General features: G+C 46.8%; 1 protein-coding gene across 1 annotated transcript in view; it reads left to right on the top strand.

Moving 5' to 3' along the window:
• Positions 1–17,017: 17,017 nt before the first annotated feature.
• The window catches only part of Galnt17 (polypeptide N-acetylgalactosaminyltransferase 17), a 442,799-nt gene continuing 432,159 nt past the window's right edge, over positions 17,018–27,657 (top strand). Inside the window, exon 1 of the mRNA XM_028870135.2 lies at positions 17,018–17,269. Within this exon, the coding sequence (XP_028725968.1) occupies positions 17,032–17,269 (238 nt within the window). The 5' untranslated portion in view covers positions 17,018–17,031. The remainder of the gene's footprint in view (positions 17,270–27,657) is intronic.

Genomic DNA, 27,657 nt, shown 5'->3' with positions numbered 1-27,657 from the left:
CGCACGCACGTATGCACTAAACACCAACACCAGAACATGAACTCAATATGGCACATGTGAAGCCTAGGTTAGTTCCCATTAACTACTAGAGACAACCAGATTCTCATCATTGCTAGTACTATTGATTTCCATGGCCAGGATAAATCAAGTCGCTCCCCACTGCCAACTGCATATATAGGGAACAGGGTCCTCCACTTAATAAAAGCAAGTCCTTCTGACTCAGAGTGGTCAAAGTGAGGCAGTTTATTTGGGAGCTTTCCAGGTCAGGTAACAACCCAAACAAAATGGTAGACATTCAACCTATTCCAAAACAGTCATGCCTATACTTCTAAGCACAAATCCCTTCTCCTTCTTCCTCATTGGCTGGGTACTGGTAGAGTTACTATCTTTCCCCCAGTCACCTAGGTTTCATTCACCCCTCTGCTTCCTTCCTTTCTCATCACCTGCCCCAAGTTATTGCCCACGTCCTGCTTAGCAGAGTTTTGATCTTGGAGATGTGCTATTGTTCCCCTGTGGACATAACCAACTAAGTATCTGCCTTAAACCACCCCCACCCTTAATGCCAGCGCTTAGTAGTTCCCTGACCTGACATTAATTAACCTTTCATTTAAATGTGTGGTATCCAACAGTCAGCTGCTGGGACAGGGGGCCTGGTTGTCTCTGGTGTATCTAAAGCCTGTACTTATCTAAGACATTGAAAATGGGCCATCCTATTTTGTTTCTCACACCTAGAAGAATAATACTTCTGTCCAAAATGTAAAAAGAACTCTTATGGTTCAATGTAATAATAAATAGTTTATAAAAAAAAATAGAAACAAGGCCAGATGTGGTGGCATAGACTAGATGTGGTGGCATAGACCAGATGTGCTGACATCGGCCTGCAATCCCAGTACTGTGGAGGCTGAGGCAGGGGCATCACAAGCTTGTAAACAGCCTGGACTATGTAATGAGACCCATTACAAACAAAACAAAAGAAGGGAAGAAGGAAGAACATGGGGGAAGAGAGAAAGGAAGGGAATGGAAAACAGAAAGGAGGAATTTGAACAAACATTTCCTGGAAGGAGATCTTTATAGTGTTTGTTACCAGACAAAATGAAAATGAAAATGGGCATGGTGGTTGACTTTTGTAATCTTGCACTGGCTAGTCTTAGGTCAACATGACACAAGCTAAAGTCATCTCAGAGGAGGGAACCTCAGTTAAGAAAACGCTTTCACAAGATTGGGTTACAGGCAAGCTTGTAGGGCATTTTCCTAATTAGTGATTGATGGGGGAGGGCCCAATGCATTGTGGGTAGTGCCACCCCTGGGCAGGTGGTCTTGGGTTCTGTAAGAAAGCAGGCTGAGCAAGTCATGAGGAGCAAGCCAGTAAGCAGCACCCCTCCATGGCCTCTGCATCAGCTCCTGCCTCCAGGATCCTGCCCTGCATGAATTTCTGTCCTGACTTCCTTCAACAATGAACTACAATGTGGAAGTGTAAGCCAAATAAAACCTTTCCTCCCCAACTTTTTTTTTTTTTTTTTTTTTTTTTTTTTTTTTTGGTTATGGTGTTTCATCACAGCAATAGAAACCCTAACTAGGACAAATCCAAATACTTAGTAGGCTGAGGCAGAAGGCATGCTTTAAGTTCAGGGCTAGCCTGGGCTACAAAGTGAGACCTTGTCTAAAAACTCCACCAATAACAAGCCCATAATAAGGAGCCACTTTTTACCCATAACAAGGGCTAAAATGAAAAAAAAAAAATATGAGCTGTGTTGGCCAGGACATAGAATAGTTTTGTGGTTTCTTATGAAAGAAAATATATGTACAATGTCTTGATGCAGTTATATGCCTAGGCATGAATTCAGGACGCACAAAAATATGTTCCAATAAAGGTTTGCCAGGACAGCAAGATGGGTCAGTGAGTAAAAGCACCACACACCAAGCCTGACAATACAGGCGTGGTTCCCAGGACCCCCATGGTGGAAGGAGAGAACTGACTCCCACAGGCTGTCTTCTGATTTTGCATACATGCACACACACACATATGTTCATCTGTTTTCTCTCTCTCTCTGTCACACACACACACACACACACACACACACACACACACACACACAAAGCAAGTAAGATGTAATAAAAAATTTAGAACACAAAAAAAGGCTTGTCCATGAACGCTCTTAGCAGTTTTACTCCTCAGAGTAAAACGGAAATCTCGAAGGTCCCTAACCCCTAGAGGCAGGGCCCTGCTACTACAGGTCTCTAACTTTAGTTACTTCAGAGGCTGAGGGAGGAGGATCATAAATTCAAGGCCTATCTGAATGTCCAGGCAACCTTTAGCAACTCAGTGAGACCCTGTCTTAAATGATAACGGGAACAGGAATATAATTCAGTGGTAGAGCATTTGCCAAGCACACATGTGGCCTTCAGCTTCAATCCCAGCAGTATCTAAAAAAATTACATTAAAAAATTAGGTCTTGGTAAAGAAACTGGAATGTCTCCAGGTAATTGAATATTTCTTTTAATCACAGAACAAAGAACGAATTACTGTTATATGCTATAACATGAATTAATATCAAAATAGTTGTTTTGAGGGAAAGAAAAAGTACATATTGCATAATTTCATTTATATGCGAACCAAGTCAGTGTGTTTCTGGAAATGGAGTTTAGAGAGAGCCAGTTTCTCACAAGGGTGCAGACGGGAACTTGGTGGAACGGTGAACATTGTCTTTTAAGTGGTGTTTGCTGCTTCGGACGTCACAAAGCTACAGCAGTTCTTTCTTCATGGCTGTGACACAAACCCCGAGAGACGCGACTTCAGGAAGAGAAGGTTTCTCGTGGCTCACAGTTCAAGGATGCAGTCCATCATGGCGGGGAAGGCATGGTCGCAGGAGCATGAGGCGACTGGAAGCAGAGATAGAAGAATGTGGGTGTTCAGCTCACTTCCTTTTTATGCAGGTCAGGACCCCAGCCTATAGGATGCTTCTGCCCACATTCAGGGCGGGGTGGGTTTTTTTCCCCCCACTGTGCTAAAGCTCTCTGGAAACACCCTCACAGATATACCTGAAGGTGTGTTTCCATGGTGATTCTAAGTCCATAAAAAGCCAGGCTTGGCAACTGGTGCCTGTAATCCCAGTTCTGGAAAGGCAGATGGGCATGTCCCTGGGGCCTGGTGGCCAGTGAGTCATGCTGAATCAGGTTCAGCGAGAAATCTTGTCTCAAACTAAGGTGACAGAAATAAGGTAGTGAGGTAGTGAGCTACTAAAGAAGACACCTGATATTAACTCCTGCCCCATTTCACACACACACACACACACACACACACACACACACACACACACACACACTATGTTTTAAATAAAACCTGATCATTTGTAAGAGGTAGACTCTAGTAGAAAAGCAATGGTTTCTGAACTCTGAAAATGTCAGTTCATGGACTTCTTTTTATATGTCTGTGTTGAAGAATGAATACACTAAGCTCTGTGAAGTTATTATAGGTCTGGAAGGTACAGGGCAGATGTTTTTATGTTGGGTTTATGAATACCTATAAAGAAATTCTCCCACATACTCTGTGCACTGGCCACAAAGAGGCTTTCTCTTTCCATCATATTCAAATATTTCTTGTATTTCTTTTTATAGGGATCAAAGTTGAGATGTAGATAATGGCAGACAGAACTAAATTCCAGTAGAAATGGACTATATTTCAGGTAGAACATAAGCATGAGCCACTGTGGGTCAAACCTGGTGTCCCATCCAGACCAGAAACTGCTCATGTATTTTCCCTCCTCCTTCCCTTTCCCTCTCCTCTGTCTTCCTCTTTCCCCTCCCCTCTTCTTCTCCTGCCCTTCCTCTCCGCTTCCCTCTCCCCTGTCCTCCCCTTCCCCCCTTTTCCCTTTTTGATACTGGGGATTAGACTTGGGCTTCACACACACTGTGCAAGTACTCTATTATCCTTAGGCCTTTACTTCTAAAATGATCATTATTGGTGTTTATTCTTTACCTTGATTACATTTATTCATTGACAATTTCATATGTGTGTGTGTGTGTGTGTGTGTGTGTGTGTGTGTGTGTGTGTATAATGCATCCTGTGTACTCTCACTGCCACCTGTAGTGGGTAGCTGTTCCAGCTTTGACCTGGAAGTACTACCCCTAGTGAGGCTTCTGGTAATTGCCACGCCTATCTATGACTTGCCCCTGGGGCGGGGCCGAGGCGGGGGCCCTTAAGACCTGAGATCCGGATGTGCCGGGCCTCTTGGTTCCTTGTGATGTTGGATGCTAGACGGCAGACCGAGTCAGAGTTCTCCAGAGAACCCCACTGGAGTGCACCTCACCTCTCCCGGATCCTGTAACCAACCCCTTTACGGGCTGTAAGTTACCCCAAAATAAACCTCTTTTTTAACTACGTGGAGTCGCCTTGTTAAGTCCCCACATTAGCCACCTTTTTATTTTTCCTTCCACTTCTGTCCTCTCCATCCTCTCTGAAGATCCCCTCCCCACATTTCTGTCTTTTTTTTTGTTTTGTTTTATGACACATTGATACTGTTGGGATGGTCTTTTTGTATGCTATAAATATGTGTTGCTACCATTGGTTAATAAAGAAGCTCCTCTGGCCTATGGCAAGACAGGATATAGCCAGGCAGGAAATCCAAGGAAAGATACAGGGAGAAGGAAGACAGAGTCTGGGAGATACCATCCTGCTGCCCAAGGCACAAGATGGCCATGTACGTGGCAAAACACAGATTAATAGAAATGGGTTAATTTAAGATGAGTGGGCTAGTTAGTAATAAGCCTGGGCCATAGACCAAATAGCTTTCAATAAATATAAGCTTCTGTGTGTTTATTTGGGACTGAATGGCTACAGGACACAGGAAAACTTCCATCTACATTTGGTGCCCACCGTGAGGCATTGATCCACATAGACCCGAGAAAGCTTAAAAAAGATTCTGAGCCGGGCGGTGGTGGCGCACGCCTTTAATCCCAGCACTCGGGAGGCAGAGGCAGGCGGATCTCTGTGAGTTCGAGGCCAGCCTGGGCTACCAAGTGAGTTCCAGGAAAAGGCGCAAAGCTACACAGAGAAACCCTGTCTCGAAAAAACCAAAAAAAAAAAAAAAAAAAAAAAAAAAAAAAAAGATTCTGAATGCACAGAAATGGAGCCACACTGGGCTTCCTGGTCTCACAATCCCCTGCCAGCAGCAGTGCAGAGATGTATCTCCTGACAGCCGCCTGTGAGATGGAGCTGGCTGTCGGCCGCCATGAGCTAAGCGGTATGGCAGATTTATGCAGTCTCTCCCACAAGCCTCGGTACAGAGGGGCTTCTCCCAGTTGCTGACTGCAGGACTGAGAACACAGCCTAGGGCTTAAAAACACAGCTACATGCTACTTAATACTGCTTCCCAGAATTGGGGAGGTAAGTGTGACTCATTAGTACCTTTACCATGTTGAAAAGCCAAGCAGGGCGGAACCAGCAGCCAAAGCCATGCTTTTGTCCTAGCCACACAGCTTAGCAGTTTTAAAACTCTCCTGGTCATAAAAGGATTAAAGATGCACAATAAAACAGATTCAGATAGAAAAAAAATCTCTAAATGGGTTACAATATGTTTAAAATATACGTAGGCTTGGGAGAAAAAAGAAAAAGGGTAGAGAAAGTTCTTAAAAAAGAAATAGAATATAAAAAAGCCACATAAAGATGGAAAATACACAGAGAGTCTGGATATTATATATTATTGTGTTGTATTTGGGATTTTTTTTTTTTTAACTACAGAGAGACATTTGATTGTAGGGGCTGCTAAGTTAAACCAACATATATATCTTAAAGGTATCTTGACTTCAAAATTTGAGTCTCAGGATATGTTGCTTTGAAAAAGAGGTTCTGCTTTTGTTTCCATAGAAGATAAGAACCTGTAGATTCCTTCCAGGTTAATATGGTTCCATCAAGGAAGACCTCCCTGAGAGGTCTCCAGATGATCCAACATCCAGAACAGCTTCAAGGCAACTGGTGGAGATGATGCAGCCTCACAGACTACTACAGTCAAGACTTGACCATAATTCTACATTTTCTCAGGATCCCCATAAGATTGTCAGTGTCCCCAGCCAACAGAAGTAGTATGAAAAGCTATGCCCAAATTCCCAAAATATTGTTTATAAATGTTTGTTATTGTTTAAAGAGGATTGATTATAAATGCAATCTCTTTCTAAAGAAAAAAGGAGGATAGGATATAGAAATGATAAAAAAAAACATAGAATCTTATTGAATCTACTTTGATCCAAAAACAACTGTTAATCTCAAAATACTTTATATTGATATGGGTTTGGTTTATTGATACAAATTTATGGTCAATTTTGTTATATGTATATTTCTACCCTTGTTTAAAGGTATTATGTTTATTCAACTCATTTAAAAATGTAATGTATCGTTAAAAATACAAATTAATAGTCATCTATAATAGTCAAACTTACAGTCATGAAAGTTAGGATTTCTAGATGTACAGAGATATATGTCAGATGGATAGGTAATCTTCAAACACTTCAAAGACCTACATAATATGGCATTTAAAATGTTTTAAGAACTTGGACTTTTCTGTCCCTGGCAGCACCAATTACTTCAAAGAGGATGATGGGCATCAAAGAAACTCCTTATGAGTTTGCTTACAATATGGAAAAGGCTAGCCATTTAAGCAAGAAACTGCTCTTGCCTGGCATGCTTGTCAGTACATTGTATAAACTGGACATGCAGGACCCATAAGAAAATGACCACTGAACTTTACCAAAACAAGGCAAGATGGTCCTTCAGGTTCCTGCTTCACAGAAGAAACTGCCAGATATTCATTCTGTAGGACATAGAGAAAAGCAACTGATGAACTTTGCCAATAGGCAGAACAGTCTTTCAAATTTCCTGCTTCACTGAAAAATATGCCAGAGACTCTAGGCCTGTAGGCTGAAGATAGATGCCCCAATGTTACAGAGAAACTTGGGATGACTGTCCAGGCAGCCAGATATTTCTGTCATTTCTAGAATTTTGGAAGATGCTTGTAATGCACTTCCTGCTTACTCAGATAATATAATATTCTTCTGGAGTCTTTGATGGAGTTGAAGACTAGATAGTTATAATTTTCCTTGGTTATGATAAAAGATAAATTAGATATGAAACTTTAGACCCACAAATATAGGTTAGATGACATAATATTTTCTCTAACTTTGCCAAATACGAATAGACTAAATGTTGTAACTGTAGTTCTAGCTTGATAACTTTTATTATATGTAATTTTTCTATATTAAAATGAAACCTTCCTTTTTGATTAGACAGAAAAGGAGAGAAGTGCTGTGGGATGGTCTTCCTGTATGCTATGAATATGTATTATTATCATTGGTTAATAAAGAAACTGCTCTGGCCTATGGCAAAACAGGTTATAGGCAGGCAGGAAATCCAAGGAAAGATATAGGGAGAAGGAAGGCAGAGTTGGGGGAGACGCCATCCAGCTGCCCAAGGAACAAGATCCCAGCAGACAGGTAATGCTATGGCCATGTGGCAAAATATAGATTAATAGAAATGGGTTAATTTAAGATGAGTGAGCTAGTTAGTAATAAGCCTGAGAGCCATAGATCAAACAGTTGGTAATTAATATTAAGCCTCTGAGTGATTATTTTATAAGTGGCTGCAGGACCGTGGGCTGGGCAGGACAGAGAAAGGCTTCAGTCTACACACTGATTTCAACATGGGCAATCTATGTGGCCTCAGATTTGGAACTGTCATTTGTAACCTGGCAGGCGCTCTGTTGGGAACACAGACGAAGGCAATGACTGTCCCTTCTCCAGATTCTACCAGGTGACAATAGTTTAACCGGAAGGATCAGGGCCTCGTGAGGCTGTCACTGATCCATTGTGCAGGCTCAGCATAGGCAACCACAGAGGCTGTGTGAACTGCGAACCCTGCAAACTATAATGCCAACCTGCCATGCAAAAATGTGCCCACTGAGTCAACAGTGGCACAACTGTTATGGGAGTAATAAGCTGCTCTTAGATTGAATTTAAGGCCTGCTGCACAGGAGGAAATTCATGCCATGTACTGTAAACTCAGTAGTTAAGAGTTATGAAGCCAGGCAGTGGTGGTGCACACCTTTCATTCCAGCACTTGGGAGGCAGAGGCAGGAGATCTCTGAGTTCGAGGCCAGCCTGCTCCAGGACTGAGCCAGGGCTAGCTACATAGAGAAACCTTGTCTCAAAAACAAACCAGCTAAAACAAATAACAAAAAAGGAGGGTCTCTTAGTGAACCTGGGGCTCACCAATTTGACTTTCATGGCTGTCAGGCAAGCTCTAGTGGATTTTCCTGTTGCTACCTCCACAGTGCTGGGATTACAGGCATGCGCCACTGTAATAGTCAAAGTTCGTTATAGGAACAAACTCATAGGACATACAACACACACACACACACACACACACACACACACACACACACACACACACACACACACACCGGGTTTGTGACAATGACTGTCTCCTGATGGGAAGGCCAAGAATCCTGTGATGTTCAGCCTCCGAGGCTGGAGGTCTCAGCTGGTCCTCGGTCTGTGTTGGAATCCTGGAGAAGTATATGTTCTCATCTCATAATAGTGAAGGAAGACCTCCGTGGCAGAGTAGATGATCTTGTCAAGAATGAGGACCACTAGAAAAACACAGAAAACTTCCTTCTCTCTTGTCCTTTGATGTGGGCTGCCATCAGCAAGAAACAGTCACACTGATGACTAATTATCCATCACAACTACCTGCCCAGTTTTCTTTTTTTTTCCTTTTTTTAAAAAATGTGGGTTCTGGGGATCAAACGCAGGCCCCCATACTTGCAAGCCCCTGTTCATGTAATTCTTTAGCTCAGTCAGTTATTTTCTTTTTTAACCAGTGTTACTGTATCAGCCACTGCACAGATACAGAATACGGCTTTTAACTTTACTTATCTTATGCCAAAAGACAGAAATGTGAGTAATTACAAGAATGTTAAGCAATCAGAGAGCCATAGCATCCTAGATAGATGTACATAAAAGGCACATGTTAGGGTGTCTTTGATTGGAGAAATGGGATGCTAGGCTGGGAGTTGCCTTTTTTAAAGATTTTAAAAAATTTTTTTATGCTGGTGTGTGTGTGTGTGTGTGTGTGTGTGTGTGTGTGTGTGTGTGTGTGTGTGTGTGTTGGCATCACCTTCCACCTTGTGTGAGGAAGGGTCATGTTGCTCACCACTGTGTACATCAGGCTAGCTCTCCCGTGAACATCAGGGGATTCTCTGTGTGCCATCTCTGTGTTGGAGCGCTGGGATCACAGATCCATGTTTTCCAGTGCCTGGCTTTATGTGGGTTCAGGGATCCTAACTCAGGTCCTCGGGAATGTACAGCAAGCATTTCACCTACTGAACCATCCTCCAGCCTAGGACACATATTCCTGAAACATTACCTCACCACAGGCATACAATTCCACCACTCCCACCAGTCCATTCAGCTATGAATCCATTGATAGATTTTTGATAGTTAGAGCAGTATGACCCCAGACTCTTCTGAGCACACTGCACTGGGAATCATGGCCTCAGAACAAAGATTTTTATAGTTTAACTGAGTTTCATAAATAAGAAAAGTTTGAGGATCCATTTGAGATAAACCCTCTCCCTTCCCTGTCCTTCCTCCTCCTCCTCCTCCTCCTCCTCCTCCTCCTTCTCTCTCTCTCTCTCTCTCTCTCTCTCTCTCTCCTTTCCTTTTTAGAGACAGGGCCTCACCTGCACTGCTCTCCCCTCCTCAGCCTCAGATTTCTTAACTTAAAATCTTGAAACATTCAAGTGTGGTTGTACATGGCTGTGACCCCAGCACTCGGGAGGCTTGAGGCAGGAGGATCACGAGTTTGAAGCCAGTCTCGGCTACCTAATGAGTTCCAAGCATGCCTAGGCCTCACAGTGAGACCTTGCCTCACAACATCAATAAAAATAAAAGATTTTTTTAAAAGTCAAGAACCAATTTGTTCCTTGGAGACTGAAGTGGAACACAGCCCACACCTCTTGGTGATAGGTCTCTCGGATACAGATATATTTTTTTTTTCTGGTTTCTCTAGCAGGATTGGGGCAGATGGTATATACACAGAGGCAGCTGTTGGCTGGGGGAACATCACCCCTTTTGGGAGACTGAAGGACAGGGCTCTGTGATGCTCTTTCGTCTGTGTGGATGTAGTTTACGTGGCTCTGTGGGCCTGTGGATTTCCCCAGCAAGCAGAACTGATTTAATTCATTTCTTTCCTATCCGTTCAATCTCCGTTCATATAAACATGTGGGCCTCCGTCCTGAGTCTTTTCTCCACCAGGCTCTGAAGCCATGTGATAGTTCTGCCAGCCTTGGTTCTCTCGACACCACTGCCTTCGGAACTGGCGGCTCACAACAGATATTCCACTACTTACATTTTCACAAAAACACTCAGTCCTGTAGATTCTCAGACTCAGCAAGTGGAACATACTAGAGGAAAAGGGGGGGGGGGGCGGCTGGGGAAATGACTTAGTGGGTGAGTAAAGTGCTTACTGTCCAGGTATGAGACCTGACGTGGGTCCTCAGAACCCACTTAGAGCAGAACATGATAGCATGCATCTGTCACCCCAACACTCAGATGGTGAGATGGAGGGTGGAGACTGGAGAATCCCGAAGAACTAACAGGGCAGACAGCCTGACATACACATCAGTAAACAAGAGACCTTGCCTTAAACAAGGTAGAAGATGAGGACCGACACCCAAAGCTGCCCTGACATCCACCAGCATCCTGTGGCAAACACACATGCCACACGCACAACTTTCATCTGTACTGAGCATGGGCTAACCTTCATTTCCCTTCTCATTCATTGTTCCTTAAACAATGCAACACCAAGGATTCCCATAGCAATTACAGCACGTTAGTGATCTAGAGATGAGCCCCTGTGTTTTTATTTTTGGTTTTCCTACTTTTGTGCTGAGACAGGGTCTCACTCTGAGGTTGGTGCTGGCCTAGAACTCATGTATGATCCTCTTGCCTCAGCCTTCCAACCACTGGGATTAGAGTCATGCACCACCCCAGCTGGCTTAGGTAGACAATTTAAAGGACATAGGACTATGTTGTACCACATCATTTTATGTAAAAAATTGGTATTCATTACTTTTTAATTCAGCCTCGCCTAAATTCTTAGCACAGGATCAGAAGGCAGCTAGATTCTTCGCCAAAATATCACACAAGTGGCCTCTACCCCAGTTGCTGTTATGGTCCTTGTTTCCCTTGGAAACATTGTGAGTCTGGTCTCTACCATCTACATTTACTCTCAGCAAATCTGTCATTAGGCTCTTGTTAGAAGGACCTGTTAAGCTCTGCCTACAGCATCCAGTCGCTTTTGTAGTTCAGACTTCTAAAGTAAAGAATGGGGATGTTGCTGTGAAGAGCAACATCCCCATTCCCCCTAGTCTAGACTTCTGTATTGTTACTTTTTGTTGACCGAAGTGACTTATGGGAGAGTTTATCTTGGCTTATGGTTCCAGTGGAGAGTCTATGATGGCTGGGGAAGTCTGAAGGGAGGTGACAGCTGGCAGTCAGATCTGGAAGGCGACATGTCACATCCCCAGCCCCACACAGAAAGTAAAGAGAAACTGAACCGGAAGTGGAGCAAGGTTATAAACTCTGAAAACCTGCCCCCTAGTTGTTGTGGAATATTTAACTATGTAAAGATGTGTTACATTTGCTTATGCTGCCAGAACATTACTTTAACTGTGTAAAGGTGTGTTTCATTTGTTTCTGCTGCCTTTGTTAATGACATAAAAATGTGTTACTTTTGTTTATGCTGCATTTATTTAATTATGAAAAGATGTGTTACTGTTTCACCATGCCTGCCTAAGGCACTCAATTGGTCTAATAAAAAAAGCTGAGAGGTCAATATTAGGCAGGAGAGAGAAACAGGTAGGGCTGGCAGGCAGAGAGAATAAATAGGAGGAGAAACGTAGGCTAGAGAAGAGAGAATGAGGGAGAAAGAGAGGGACATGCCTGGAGCCAGAAGCCAGGCAGCCGCCAGACAGACAGACACTGGAGGAAGCAGGAAATAAGACATACAGCAAAGGAAAGTAAAAATCTCCAAGGCAAAAGGTAGATAAAGAGAAACAGATTAAAATAAGAGCTAAGCTAAGACCGAATATTCAAAACTAATACTAAGTCTCCATGTCATGATTTGGGAGCTGGTTGGTGGCCCAAAAGAAAAAACCTGGTACACCCAGTGACGTACTTCCTCTGGCAAGGCTGCATGTACTGAGGAGTCCATAACTTCCTCCCAAACAGCACCACCAACTTGGAACCAAATACTCAAATGCAAAGCCTATGTGGTACATTTCATTTTTCTATCAGTACATGGCTATAAACCCAGGTGGGTATGACACCCAACTACGTTCATATTTCCAGACTGGGGAAACAAATTTAAAAAATGGGGCAACAGAGTTTAAGTAATGGAGAAGTTTACAGGCAAGTTTCAACTTCGGAGGGTTAGATTTTCACCTTATCTAGCCAGAGAGTTCATGTGCCCCTCTGGCCTAGATGAGCTGGTAGCTTCATGATATAGATTTTTCTCTCCCCAGCTTCCACATCTGTGTTCATAAAAGACCATTGACATTCTAATCTCAAGGATTGGCCCATGATCATGGACACACCAAGAACTACATTTTCATGCAGACATGCTCAGGTTTTGCAACCCTGCAGTTAAAACCCCATCCTGTGCTGGGAATGTAGCTCAGTGGTAGATCACTTGCCTAGAATCCCCCAGTGAGGGGCTGGGGGTGTGGCTCAGTGGTAGAGCACCTGCCTAGAATCCCCCAGTGAGGGGCTGGGGGTGTGGCTCAGTGGTAGAGCACCTGCCTAGAATCCCCCAGTGAGGGGCTGGGGGGTGTGGCTCAGTGGTAGAGCACCTGCCTAGAATCCCCCAGTGAGGGGCTGGGGGTGTGACTCAGTGGTAGAGCACCACATAAGTGCTCACCCCCTCCATCTATTATCTTCAGGGCAGGCCATTTTGGTCCCATTGCTTTTCTACATGGCTATCCATTCTTCATTGCATAAAAATAAACAGTTCACAATCTGAGCATGGGCCGAGGCAGGAGGATCACCATTTTTAGGCCAGTCATGGCTACATAGTGAGATTGAGCTCAAAAATCAAACCCAAACCCAAATCTAACCTAACCAAACCAAATTTCCCTGGCCTCTCAATGTCTAAAGGCTCCCATGTCATGTAAACCTTTGGTGGAATAAGTATACTGCACTGTCTTCTGCCTAAGTTGTCCTGTATAATTGGGGGTGGGGGTGGGGGTGACTCACAAATTTGGGATTGAGCAAGGACATCACATCTTCCAGCCTTTCCACCAGCTGCTCTCTGCTGTGTCTCTGACACTGGCTGGCCTGGGTCTTCAGCGAACATTTTTAGAGACCTGGCCTCAACACCCTGGTCCCTGAGGATCCCAATGCCACCGAAGCCAGGAACCTGACTTCCCTCTTATCTCACAGATGTTTAAAAGTGCTTCCTCCATGCTTTTTGATATGGCTTTTTATTAAACTGTTTTTTATTTTTGGACTCAGTTCGCTGCAGATTATAAAAATTCAATACCCTAAGGATCTTGTTGAGCAGGCTCCAAAGAAATGAAAACCACAAGTGGGAGCCAGTAAGTTGGCTCAGGGAGGTAAAGGTGCTTGCTGCCAAGCCTGACTACTTGAGTTCAGTCCCTGAGACCTGCAGAAAACTGACCTCTGCAAGTTGTCCTCTGACCTCCACCTGTGGGCTATGGCACAAATACATACCCACACACATACACAACTAAGTATTTTTTTTAAAGGAAGGAAATGGAACTAGAGAGATGTCTTAATGCTCTATCATGAGAAGTAGAATTGGAAAATGGGGTTTAGTCCATTATCATCATGGTGGAACACTGTGCTAGAGAGGTAGCCGAGAGCCCTACATCTTGATTTGAATGAAGGCAGCAAGAGGATTTTGAGACACTCTGGCAAGACTTGAGCTTCTGAGACTTCAAAGCCCTCCCCCGCAGTGGCACACTTCTTTGAACAAGGCCACACCCACTCCAACAATGCCACATCTCCTAATAGTGCCCCTCCCTATGTGCCGAGCGAGCATTCAACCCCGTGAGTCTAGGGGGGCATTCCTACGCAAACCACCCCAGGATCCAAGCACCATCAGTGACTTACAAATGCCTGTAACTCTAGTTCAAGGAATCAAATGCCCTTTTCTGGTCTCTATGGGCCTACACACACACACACACACACACACCCTAACAATGCCATGAAAAGAAAAGAATACAATATTTTTAAAAAGAAATAAAGATTGCTGTAGTTTTTCGTGTTCCTTCCCTCCCTCCCTCGTTCCTTGGGGATTAAATGGAGGATCCCACATATGTTCAGCAAGCACTGCATCAGTGAGCTATATCCCTGTACTTTTTTTTCCCCTTTATTTTTTTATTTTAAGGTAAGGCCCTTGCCAAATTGCCCAGCCTGGCCTTGAATGAAAGATCCTCCGGTCTCAGACTTCCGAGCAGCAGATGACACCCACACCACCAAGCCCGGCTTTCCATGTATTTTTTTTTTTTCCTCAGTGTGAAAAAATCATAAAGGCGCTTGCTGTTATTATTCAAAATAACAAGCAACAACAGGGAAAAACATCCCCTCCCCCAAACACACAAACAAACAAAACCAAAAAAAAAAAAAAAAAAATCCTGTATTGAAATGGAGAGCCAGGCTTGGCGACTATGACCATCCCAGGACTTAGGAGGTCAAGTCAAGAGGGTCAAGAATCAGGAGTTAGGGCCCAGCCCAGGCTACGTGAGACTGAACAGCCAAAAGAACACCCAAATCCCAGCAAACTCTAAACAAGCCAAAAATAAAAATAGCCTTTCTCCCCTTAAAAAACAAACGAACAAAAACAAGCTAACCTGGAACTTACTTTGTAGCCAAGGATGTCTTAAACTTCTGAACCTCCTGCCTCCACCTCCCAAGTGCTGGATCATAGGTTTGCCACCAGCAAGCCTGGTTTGTGAAGAGCTAGGCAAGCACTCAACTTCAACCACTGAACTACATCCTAACCCTAAACCCCAAGCCCACCCACTCGCCCTTGCTCTGCCCCCAATAAGAAGCCTAAAACCCAAACCAACCAAACAAAACCAACCCATGATCAACAACAAACTTTAGTGGGGTAGTAAGATGAAGTGGAAGCCCCTGAATTCACTCAGCTGACTCTTATCTGTCAGCAGTCTGGTTTCTTTCTCTGGCCTAAGAAATTGAAGATTCAGAGGGCAGGTTTAGATTCCAGTCTTTGGCACTGCTGTGTCTAGGGAAACGGAGGAGGAGGAGGTTGTGGAGACCCCGCAGGGTCATAAATCCGTGTGTTACTACTAAGATGTTTACGGAAGCGTGGGTAAGCACAGAAGCAGCAACTCAGATGGTCAGAAGTCTCCCAGGGCCCTGGCAAGAAGGACACAAGGCCTGGCTCCGAAAGTAGCGGAATCCGAGTCTCCAGGCCAGATTTTCCCTCTAGCCATTCCGGGCCAAGCTATGCACAGCGGCTTAGCCAAGAGAAAGGGACGTCTCCCTCGTCTGCCGGGATGGAACAAACCCGCCTGCTTAGAGAGCGCTGAGAACCCCAAGGGTCCCTCACAGCCTTTAGCAGCCAACATGACTTGACTGCTCCCGGGTCCCGCGCGCTCCCCACTCTCTCCAGACGCCCCCACCCATTCCGGGTGCGCGCGCAAGAGCGGGCCAGCTTCCCCTAGCGGTGCGCTCCGCAGCCTGCGGGTGGCAGCGGCGGTGGCGACTGTCTCTCGGGGAAGAGGGTGGCCAAGGGACCGCGGAGGAGGAGTCGGCGCTGCAGCCGCTCCCCTCGGGACCGCGCCCCGCCTTCCGTCGCTACCTGAGCATCCCCTCCTGTTTTCCTAGCTGCTCCGGTCTAACCTACCATCCCCTAGGGGACCGTGTGTACTCTCAGTGTCGCAGCCGCGGTGTCATTGCGCCCGGTGATCGGGACGCTCGGATCTTGGTTCCCCTGGGGGCTTGGGACGAGCTGCACGGGCCGTGGTGACAGGCGGCGGAGGCACCAGCGCGCATCCCTCCCCCGCGACGTTTAGAGAAGCGTGTAGAAAACTGGTGTGACTTTGGAGGTCCGACTCCTCCTTCCGGCCAGCCTCGCCACACGCCACCTCCTGAGACAGGCCAGTGTGTCCGGCAGGCCTGGAGGCTCCTGTAGGGACTTGGAACGTGTCCGGGAACCCGTGGCGCTGTGCGCACTGGTGAGTTTTGCGGGCGGGGTGGGGGCGGAGAGGACGTAGCGCTAGATCCCTGCTCCCGCCCCTTTCCTGCTGTCCCCCCCACTTTGAGAGAGTCATTGAGATTTGAGCGTGACTGCGGAGCCCGGAGGATGCGGGCACCGGGAACGGGCTTTTCCTCCTCCCGGAGTGATGGAGAGGGCCGGTGAGCTGAACAAAGACACCCGCCCGGAGGAGCCGGTTCTCCGCTGAAGAACGCTGTGCTCGCCCGGAGACGGCCGCCTGCGGGCGAGAGTGTTGGCGGTGCAACTCCAGGAGTGGCGCGCTCTTCCGCCGGCGGGCGCGGAGCAGGAGCCGGGCACCTGCGCGCCACTCCCGCCACATCTCCGGAGCATCCAGACTACCGCCGGGTTGTCCCTGAAGGTCCACCGTCTCCAGAGGTCCAAAGTCCAAAGGCAACCTGTTCTGGGTGCAGCGAGGAGAGACCCTGGGACCTTTATCTTTGGCTGCCTGTTAGAAGGGACTGCGTGCTGTGGACGGAGCAGGCATTTCAGGGACACTTTTGCAAGCCAGGGGCTTTCCATGTGATCCACGCTTGGTCCCCAATAGCCGTGTCTCTGTCGCCTGAGCATCGGCATTCTGTGGCCGGCAGCAGCTGGGATTCCTCCCCACCCCCTGGCCATTGTCCGGTGTGAGGGGTCTGCACGGTCTCAGGCTGCCCTGCGCCTCGCAGGTGAGGCTGGTGGAGGCGTGGGTCCAGGGAAAGGACCGGCGGTGTTGTTTGATGGCTTCACTGAGGAGAGTCAAAGTGTTGTTGGTGTTGAACTTGATCGCGGTGGCCGGCTTCGTGATATTTTTGGCTAAGTGCCGGCCTATCGCGGTGCGCAGCGGAGACGCCTTCCACGAGATCCGGCCTCGCGCAGAGGTGGCTAACCTCAGCGCGCACAGCGCCAGCCCCATCCAGGATGCGGTCCTGAAGCGCCTGTCGCTGCTGGAGGACATCGTCTACCGGCAGCTTAATGGTAAGGACGTGCCCTGACGCCCATGGGTCGTGGTGCGTGCGGGGGCACAGGGTGATCTCCCTGGCTCTCTGTGCTGTGTACTCTAAGCTGGCATCTGAACGCGTCTGATTTCTCACTTTCGTTCTGGCTCCGTGTCTGGGATGATTGTAGAAACCACTACCTGCTTCTTTCCCATGATGTGCTCAAGCTGGAAGTTTGGTCTCTGCTTGTGACTCTAGCTTAGGCAGGACGGACTGCGGGCTGGGGACGTCTAGAAAAGAAATAGCTGTCAGTGCATGGTGTTTGATGGGAAAGCTGGTGCCATGGCTTGCAAAGTGAAGGCTTGGATGAATACATGATTCCTTTAGGTTGAATGAATCACTAAGAATGCAGACTTTTCCCTGCCCTCTGCTTGGGTGCGGGTTGATATTCTGAACCAAGCAGCAACGGAGGTTCAAGTCCTCAGCGAGTCTGGGAAGCAGGCGTTCATTCACAAAGTTCAGCCAGACAAGGAGGCATCTCGGTTTGTAGCATTTTTCAGAACCTGTCCCATCTACAACATTCTAAATGAGTTACCATCAAAGAGCAGGATCAGGGGAGCTAATTTACTGTTTCCACGAGGCCCAAGGGATTGATGGTCCCTGGACACTTGCTGTCTTCACAGTGTCCCGTAGCCTATCTAGTATAAAGAAGAGGTTGCGAGTACACAAGTCTGACTTTCTTCCCTTCCCAATCTTTTGCGTGTTCCAATGGCCCGGAACTGTCAGCTGTTGTAATGACTGGTAATAAGTCTTGGCTGTGTCCTAGAGAGACATTACAAATCCGCACGTGTAATGGCAGGACATTACCATTAGTCCGGGGAGGTTCCGGCCCCTTCCCCACAGGAGAACCCAGCCAACCAGACTGGGGAAGGTTAACCAAGCTGCCTGTGTACTGATGTTAGTAAGTAGTACTTTAGAGGTTGGTTGACCACAGAGCCCATGTTTTTGGCTACAAGGCACAGATTTCTTTTCATGTGTCTGTGTGCAGGTGTGTGTGTGTGTGTGTGTGTGTGTGTGTGCATGTAGAGGGCAGGGGTCAACCTTGAATGTCTTTCTTCAGGTTCATTTACCTTGGATATTTTGAGACAGGGTCTCTCACTGACCTGGTGCTAACAGAGTGAGGCTGGCTGACCAGCATGCCCAGGGATCCAGCTGGTTCTATTCTCTAGCTCTGGGATTACAAGTACATGCTACCATGCCCAGCTTTTTAAAAAGTGTGTGTGTGTGTGTGTGTGTGTGTGTGTGGTGTTGTGTGTATTTGGGGAGGGTACACACATACCACAGACCACACAGGGAGGCTAGAGAACAACTCACTGGAGAGAGCTGTCTCTTCTTCTACCACGGGGTCCTGGATGCTCCTAGGTCCCCAGGCTTGATTGCCTTTACCCACTAAGCCATCTCCCTGGCCCCAGACTCTGACTTTTAAAGTATATAAGGTTTTTTGATAAATGGATTACATAGATAGATCCATGTAAACGTGGGTTGGGGACCAAACTTAACCTGACTTCACTGGTGAGAGTCACAGGCCAGCATGAGGCTGGTGGCAGAGGACTGGGGAAGACAACTTTCTTCTCGCCCTTTGGTGATCCCTTCCAGATAATCCCAGGTGAGGGATGTGGGCAGCCTCCTACACTCCTGAAAAAAATGTCATAGTCTTCTTAAGTAAGTATCCAGGGGGCTTTGAACTTGTGCCTTTGGTATGAAGCTGTGGCCCTAATTGTACCTTTTGCAGGTAATGAGACCAGACCATCAGGGCAGCCCACCCAGGTCGTGTGGAAGCTCTTCTCCCAGAGACCTCAAGACGAAATGAATAGAACAAGATTAAATCCCTCAGTTCATTTCTAGAAGAGTGTGGGCTCAGTACTCTGGAGGTGAGGCAGGAGGATGAGAAGTATTGGGCCAGCCTGGCTAAAAAAGAAGAGCAGGGGCATTGGAATTATTTTTCTGCATAGATACCTACAGAAACACACTCATAAGACACCCCCCAAATAGCCAGAGTATGCCCACTCTCAAACTACATGCAGGGACATAGGTCATTTTAGTAACAGTTTCCATTAGGGACATGATATAGGCTGTGGTCGCACCCCTTCATGGCAATTATAAAAATTCTATGTGGTACTATTTGTTTACTTATTTATTATGATGTGACTGCATATGTATGGAACATACATGTGGAAGCTGGGGACCAATGTCTGATATCTTCCTCAGTCACTTCTCTGCCTCATTTTTTGAGACACAGTCTCTCACTGAACCTGGAGCCTGCCATTTTGGCTACACGGGTTGACCAGCAAGCCCCAGTGACCATCTTTTCTCAGCCTCTCCAGCACTAGGATTATAGGCAAATGCTAGCAAGTCCCATGCAGCAGGCACTTTAACTTAGCAGCCATTTTCTTGGGTCCCTATGTGATGTGTTTAAAGGGTAGCACATGTGCCTGACCCTCTTAGTATTGGCAATAACCCTGTGAGGCACCTGCCCTTCTTTGTCCCTTTGAGACTTGCTGGCAGTCACCCAGTGACCATCAGGGTTTAAAATGACTCTGGAACTTGTTACCTTTGGGCGGGGGCTCTTAGTGCTGTTCCCACTCACCTCCCTAGACTTTATTATCATACTCCCTTGCAGGGTCTATGTGGATGCAGAATTCAGGGATACACATCCTAGGGGCTTCTTTTCAATAGGCAGAGAGTAGGGTCTGAGACTTTGTCTCTAGTGAACTTCTCACTCTCCATCAGACAGACACTGCTCTGCCTATACCAAACCTATCAAGGGCAGCAGATACACTCAAATTACAAAGCCAGCAAGCAGGCTGGGTACAACTTGTGAGAAGCCACAGTCTGCTTCCGAGGGGCTCTAGGTCTGGCTTCTTTCTCTGAGCCCTTTGCTTTGCAGAGAATTTGTAGCTCAGTTAGTAGAGCCCTTGCTTAGCTTGTGTGAGGTCCCGAGTTCCATTCCTAGCACCACATAAACCCGGAGTGGTGTCACAAACTTCTAAGCTCTGCTCTAGAGAGGAGAAAGGATGATTAAGACTCCATCAATGGCTTCCTGGGGAGCTCAAGGCCAACTTGGGCTACATGAGACTTTGTCTCAACATGAAAGAAGGATGGAATGGAGGTGGGAAGGAAGGTAGAAGAAAATTGACTGGTTGAGTGGGGGGCTAGAAGAGGAAGGCTGGAAGCTGGCTTAGTGATGTCCAGTTGAGAGCTTTTCCTAGGCGAGCTCTGACTTCAACCCGGGACTTAGCAGAATCTGTCTTCCCGGATTTGTAGGGACAGGCAACCTGGAGGGTAAGAGCAAGGAGAAGTTGTGTTGTGGAGGAGACCCTCTCCATCTCCACCCTGCCCTCAGGGGTGCCAGTCTTTGTCTGTTCTTGTTTTGAGGACTGCTTATTCCGTCTGTTATACCAGGCTGGTTGCTGTACCAGGGGGGGTTGGGGGAGGGGGAGGAGGGCTCTTCCTGGTGTGCTGGAGAGATGGGACCAAGGCTTTGTCAGGGCTCCTGCTGAGCACCTGTCTCCACCCATTGCCACTGACAACAAAGAAGGAGACCTAGAGCCCAGGATTCCTTATCCCTCAGCTGGAGCTAGGCACTAAGGACATAGCAGGAGCTCAGCGCCATATGAAGCTGGCATTTTTTAAGTTGCACAGAGCTGGTCTAGGGATATAGTTCCGTGGTAGAATGCTTGCCTAGTATGTGCAAGGTCCCAAGTTTGATCTCCAGAGCAACAAAAGACATACAAATAAACAAACAAAAAGCCACTCTGGCTACTTGAAGCTCTCCTGTGGTCCCTTGGGTCTAGCAGGAGAAATTCATTGAGATTCCACCTTCCTCTGGAGAGGTTTTGGTTTGCTTGATTGTTTCTGCTTGTTTTGAGGCTGGGTCTCATGTAGCCCAGGCTAGCCTGAAACTCCCCTAAGTAGCCAAAGATGACCTTAAACCCCATAATCCTCCTGCCTACACTTCCTCAGTGCTGGGATCACAGGTCTGCACAGGCCGTTCTCTGAGGATCTCCATCTTGGTTCTTGTGATTGGCTTCCTCTCTGCCGATGCACACCTCTTATTGACCTTGGGCTCCATAGCCTACGCATTGAAACTCTGTCTCTGAGAAGAGCTTGTTATGCCGATTTCTCTGCACAGTCCTCAATTCTGTCCGCCCTTCCAGGCTTGGTTGGCTCTTGTGGTTGAGGGTTGCCGAATGTTATGTGGATAACAGTCCTGTTACTTTGAGCTGCTCAAGGCTTTAGTGACCATCTGTCCCTTTGCAGTCTTATCCCAAACTCTTATGCCTCAGTGGGTTTAACTTTGGAGTCCAGAAATGACTCAAGGTTTTCTTTTTCTTTCTTTTTTTTTTTTTTTAAAGGGCTGGAGCCCTATTTTAGACTTTTACATCCTACCCCGTCTCTTCCCATCTGTGCCTCGCATATATGGTGGGCAGTTGAGGTTTATTGATAGCTGGATGGGAACTAGGTTTTAGGAAGGAGATGACAACCACAGGGGAAAAAAATAAAACCCCAAGATTGCAAAGGCTGGGATGGGTAGTGTGGTGAAGGGAGACTTAGCTGGGAAGACTGAGTGTAAGAAAGCCACCTTGTCTTTATCATATTGCCTCTGTTATCTTTCCTATTATCATCTCAATTCCGCCATCTTGGCTCTGCCATCTGGCCAAAGTTTTCTTGGGCCTGACACGTTGCCTCTGCCATGCTGTTCCCATCGTCTTGTCTACACCATCTTCCTCTCTGTCTTCTCTCTCCATCTTGCCCTTACTATCTGCACCCTCTCCACCCCTCTAGCCCTCACATCTTGCCTCCCCCACCTTGGTATAGTCAGAAGTTTTTCTGTGTCCCGTTTTGCCGGTGATCGGGACTCTCCCACTCGCACCCCCCAGCCGCTGGGCCCCAAGTAAACACACAGAGTCTTTTATTATTTGCAAACTCATGGCCATGGCCTATGGCTCAAGCTTCTTGCTAGCTAGCTCTTATAACTAAACTCAGCCCATTTCTAATCTATATGTTGCCATGTGTTCTGTGGCTTTTATCTGTGTGCCATTACATGCTGTTCCCTGGACAGCAGGATGGCGTCTCCCCTCTCTGCCTTTCTTCTTCCTGTCTCTCTCTTGGATTTCCCGCCTGCCTATAAGCTGCCTTGCCATAGGCCAAAGCAGTCCATTTGGTAACCAATGGGAACAACAGATATTCACAGCATACAGAAAGACATCCCCCGGCAATTTGATCTAGTCTTTTCCTGCCTTCAAGGAGCTTGGAAGTGAGGTGGTATACCAAGTTAGACACTATACCAGGTTAGACACTAGCCAGCATTGGTGTATTTGGGTGTATGACTTATTATTATAATTATAGTTTAATATTCTTTTCTGCAGTATGGAATCAGCTCATAGAACATCTGGAAAAACCTTTTTAAGAATCATACAGAAGAAAGCCAAACTCTTTTTTTAAAATCTGTTAAAGCAGTTGCCCGATGGTTCTTATAGACCCAGACACTGATTTCCTTGTTGTTGGAATTCCCCCAGTCATGAGGTACGTGATTTTCGGTTCCCTGTCACCTTTTCCATCACCTTCTAAGGAAGTTATTTATTCCTCTCATTTTAGGGATGAGAAAGGTGAGAAACAGAGATATTGTTAGATTCAGCTGGTGTGATAGAGCGAGAGAAGGGCCGAGTGGAGGATTAGGAATATGCCTCTCCCCCTTTCTTCCAGGACCCTTGGAAGGAGCGGTAGGGACAGGAAGGGGGGCCCATGCAAGTCTCACTCCCGCCTCCGAGTCCCCCAGCACAGTGAATTGGAAGTGGGAACCCCCAGCTTCGGCCCTCTTCTCTGTCAGCCCTGGGCAGCTGTGTCGTAAGAGGAAATGCAATTGATTTCGAGTTAGTTTCCAAATTTAGATTTCAGAGGGATATTGAATAGAAGCCGGGTTGCTTGGAGAAATTGAAAAATCTTTGCGGAAATAGAAGTCAAAATTACCTACCCTGCTCCTGCCTCTAAGCCACATGAGTGGACGGAGCTGAAAAACTAAAACTGCAAAAAAGAAGAAGTGGGGGGGAAAAAAAGGACAAAAACTAAAACATTCCCAGATAACCCAAGGGCTGTGCGCCAAAATTCTCCAGGCAAGGTGGAGTGAATTGATATAGTGGGCACAGGGGAAAATCTGCTCTCTCTTGACTGCAGGTTAGAGCCAGAAAAAACCAGGATTATGGGCAGCCCAGGCTGGTCTCAAACTCCCTATACAGCCGAGGGTGACCAACAACTTATGATCCTCCTGCCTTCGCTTCTATGGTGCTGGGGGATGGGTGTGCATCACGATGACCAGTTTGTTTGTTTCCAATGCTGGGATAGAATCTGAGGCTTTGAGAATGCTATGAAAGCACTCGACTAGCAGAGACAAGGCCAAGACTGTCTTGGTGGCCAGGTGGCGGTGGCGGCGGCGCATGCTTTTAATCAGGAGGCAGAGGCAGGCGGATCTCTGTGAGTTCGAGGCCAGCCTGGTCTAAAGAGCGAGTTCCAGAAAAGGAAAAAGACTGTCTTTGGTGACTGACAGAGCCAAGCCCAGCATTGTTTCCCTTTTCCTACCTAGATAGCGGTCGACTTTTACGTCGACCGTGGATGCTGAGTGGTAGCTGCATTTCCTTGGGGAGGGGGGAGGAGAAGACAATGAATGTTCGTATTAAAACCAACCATTGCATGGCCAGGCAGAAGGATCAGTGAGAAGAGCACTTGCTGATCTTATAAAGGACTGGGGTTTGGTTCCCAGTATCCCTTAACTCTGGTACCAGGGGGTCCTGCACCCTCTTCTGGTCTCTACAGGTACCAGGGGGTCCTGCACCCTCTTCTGGCCTCTACAGGTACCAGGGGGTCCTGCACCCTCTTCTGGCCTCTACAGGTACCAGACCTGCACATAACTCCATGCAGCCAAACAGTCATACAGACAAAATAAGAATAGTAAATACATCTTTAAAAACCTCAACCACTGGGATGGGGACATGGTTCAGTAGTTAAGAGCACTGGCTGCTTTTGCAGCAGACTGGAGTTCTGTTTCCACCATACCAGGTGACTCACAACCGTCTGTAACTCCAGCTCTAGGGCAATGCTCCTCAACCTTCCTAATACTGTATGCAACCCTTTCATACAGACCCTTGTGTCGTGGTGACCCCCCAGCCATCAAATTATTTTTGTTATTACTTGTGGTGGTATTGTGTTCCCCAAAATATTGTGCACCCTAATAAACTTATTTGGGGTCAGAGACAGAACAGCCACTAGATACTTAGGATAGGCAGTGGTAGCACACGCCTTTAATCCTAGCATTCCAGAGGCAGAAATCCATGTGTTCAAGGATACAGCCAAGCATGGTGATTCATGCCATTAATCCCAGGGAGTGGTGGTAGAAAGCAGAAAGGTATATAAGGCGTGAGGACCAGAAACTAGAAGCATTTGTCTGGTTAAGCATTTTGGCTGGTTAAGCTTTTAGGTTTTGAGCAGCACAGTTCAGCTGAGAGCCATTCGGATATGAGGACACAGAGGCTTCCAGTCTGAGGAAACAAGATCAGCTGAGAAGTTGGCCAGGTGAAGTTAGCTGTGGCTCGTTCTGTCTCTCTGATCTTCCAGTATTCACCCCCATGCTTGGCCTCACGTTTGATTTTATTAATAAGAACTTTTAAGATTCCTGCTACAGCTACTTCATAGTTGTAGTTTTGCTACTGTCATGTAAATATCTGACCTGCAGGATATCTGATATGCAACCCCTGTGCAAGGGTCATTTGATCCCCACAAAGGGTTGGGTACCAATAGATTGAGAACCGCTGCTCCAGGGGATCTAACAACCTCTTCTGGCCTCTGAGGGTATCTGCATACATAGAAACATATACATATATAAAAATAAAAATTAACAACAACAACAACAACAAAACTGGATTGCTGTAAAGGAGACTAGAAGGAAACCAAGCTTGTGTGACTTCTCTATGCTCAGTCTAGGCATTCAGCAGGGCCTGGAGACAAGGCTGGCCAGTGTTTTAGAAGGCTTGGTCCATGGATGGAATCCAGGTACTGGAGCCAGGTGCTTTTCCTTGAGCTCTGGCATCTGGTTGAGGCTGGTTCCTCCTGGAGAAATGGGGAGCTCTATTCTTGGATAGCATGGACATGCAGACAGGTCTGAGCCATGTGGGTGTCAGACACCCTGTCAGTGGGGAGCAGCTGCCTCCTGCCCATCCCAGGGGTAGCAGGGGAAGCAGCCATCATCATCATCCTTATTGTGTCATTATCGCCATCATCATCATCACCACCACCATCATTATCATCACCACCATCACCATCATCATCATCACCATCATCACCATCATCACCACCATCATTATCGAAGAGATCCAACTGCCCCAGACCTCTGCTTGCTGCCAAATCAGGAGACTCCTTATTGGGAAGGGAGAAGGCTTAGCCGTGAGAGTGAAGGATGACAAGGAGAAAAAAGGAGCACAGGCGAGGCAGGCCTGCGGCCCCGAGACAGCTGAGACAGACAACCTGCGAGTCTTCGAGACGCCTGCAGAAGCAGGGTTGTGGCGGAGTGTCAGACAGGGCCAGTCTCATTTCCAGATCTGTCAAGTTATGAATGCTGCGATTTCAGGTCAGTGGCTTCACTTTTTAGTTCTAAAGTGGGGTCATGCTATGTCAGGATGAATGGAGAATAAAAACACAGGGGATGGGGTGGGGTGGCACTTCTTTCTGTTGGCACCCTGCTTGATTGTTTCAGCATGAGGACCTGAATTCAAATCCTCAGACGCCCCATTCAAAAAAAAAAAAAAAAACATATCTGGGTGTGGTGGCATGCACTTATGATCCCAGTGCTGTGGGGATGGAGATGGGAAGACCCAAGGAGATGGAGATGGAGATGGGAATACCCACATATCTGTGCACACTGCTCACACGTGCTCCCATGTGTTCACATGCACACACACACACACACACACACACACACACACACACACACGAATGCCCATGCCAGTGGCAGCTGTGGCAATGCCAACTGGCTAAAAGGCACCTGTGTGCTGACTCCCCATCGTATTCCTGATTTCCATAGGTGTCTTGGGCCACAGCGCTTGCTCGATAAATACTTCCCAAGCAAGCCAATGAACAGCGGGACTGTTTGACAGCAGAGCATGGCCCTGATTATATGATCCCAGAGGAATGAGAAGGGATTCTTCTCGTTTAGTTCTCTCGTACTCCATAGACTGATATCCTTGCTGTCGAGGCCGCCACCCAGCCCCTGGGCTTACAGCCGGGAATCGTCTAGACTGGCTGTGCCGTGTCCTGTCTTTTGACATGGTGACATGGCAGCATACGAAAAATTCACAGGTGACGGTTTGGTGTCACAAAAAAAAAATATTGCAAAAGAAGCCTCGTCGCGTTTTAAGGAGGTTCCTGCTTTTGTGCTGGACTGTGGGTCGCACGAACCTGCTAGACTAACGTGTGGTCCCTTTCCCTTTCGTGCGTTTGCCCGAAGCTGTTTCTGCTTCATTTTTCTTTCCCTCCTGATAACCCCACCCCTCCCCTTACTTACAGTGGCAGCCTCTTACAGCAGCCTGCCCCCTCGGCCACGGTTTCATTTTCTGTAGTTTTAATTATTAGAGGCCATTGGCAATCAGCAGTACAATAAGATTTTTGAAAGAGAGAGAGAGAGAGAGAGGTTTGGAGCTGCTCACATAACTTTTATTATAGTCTATTGTAATTGACTGTCATTAGTAGTTATCATTGTTAAACTACTGCTGGGCTTCACTTATTAGTTAAATTTAATTATAGGTACATTGTGTGGTGTGGTGTGTGTGTGTGTGTGTTGTGTATGTGTGTATGGGGTATGTTGTGTGTGTATGTGTGTGGTGTATGTGTATGTGTGTGTGGAGTGTGCGTGTATGTGTGTGTGTTGTGTGTATATGTGTGTGTGGTGTATGTGTGGTGTGTGTGTCTGTGTGTGTGCTGTGTGTATATATGTGTGTGCTGTGTGATGTGTGTATGTGTGTGTGGGTGTGTGTTGTATATGTGTATGTGTGTGGTGTGTGTAGTGTGCATGTGTGTGTGTGGTGTGTATGTGTGTGTATGATGTGTGTGATGTGTGTATGTGTGTGTGTGTATGTATGTATGATGTGTGTATGGTGTGTGTGTGTGTGTGTGTGTGTGTGTGTGTGTGTGTGTGTGTGTGATTGCAGGTATGCATGTGGAGGTCAGAGGGCACCTCAGGTATCAGGTGTCACTTCCTACCCTGTTTGAGACAAGGTCTCTCTCTCTCTCTCTCCTTTTTTTTTTTTTTTTTTTTGAGACTGGGTTTCTCTGTGTAGCTTTGCGCCTTTCCTGGAACTTACTCTGTATCCCAGGCTGGCCTCG

The sequence above is a fragment of the Peromyscus leucopus genome, chromosome 23, assembly GCF_004664715.2.
Source record: "Peromyscus leucopus breed LL Stock chromosome 23, UCI_PerLeu_2.1, whole genome shotgun sequence".
NCBI classification, from domain to species: Eukaryota; Metazoa; Chordata; class Mammalia; order Rodentia; family Cricetidae; genus Peromyscus; species Peromyscus leucopus.
The sequence above is the reverse complement of the archived record's forward strand: the minus strand, read 5'-3'. Positions and strand labels throughout refer to the sequence as shown.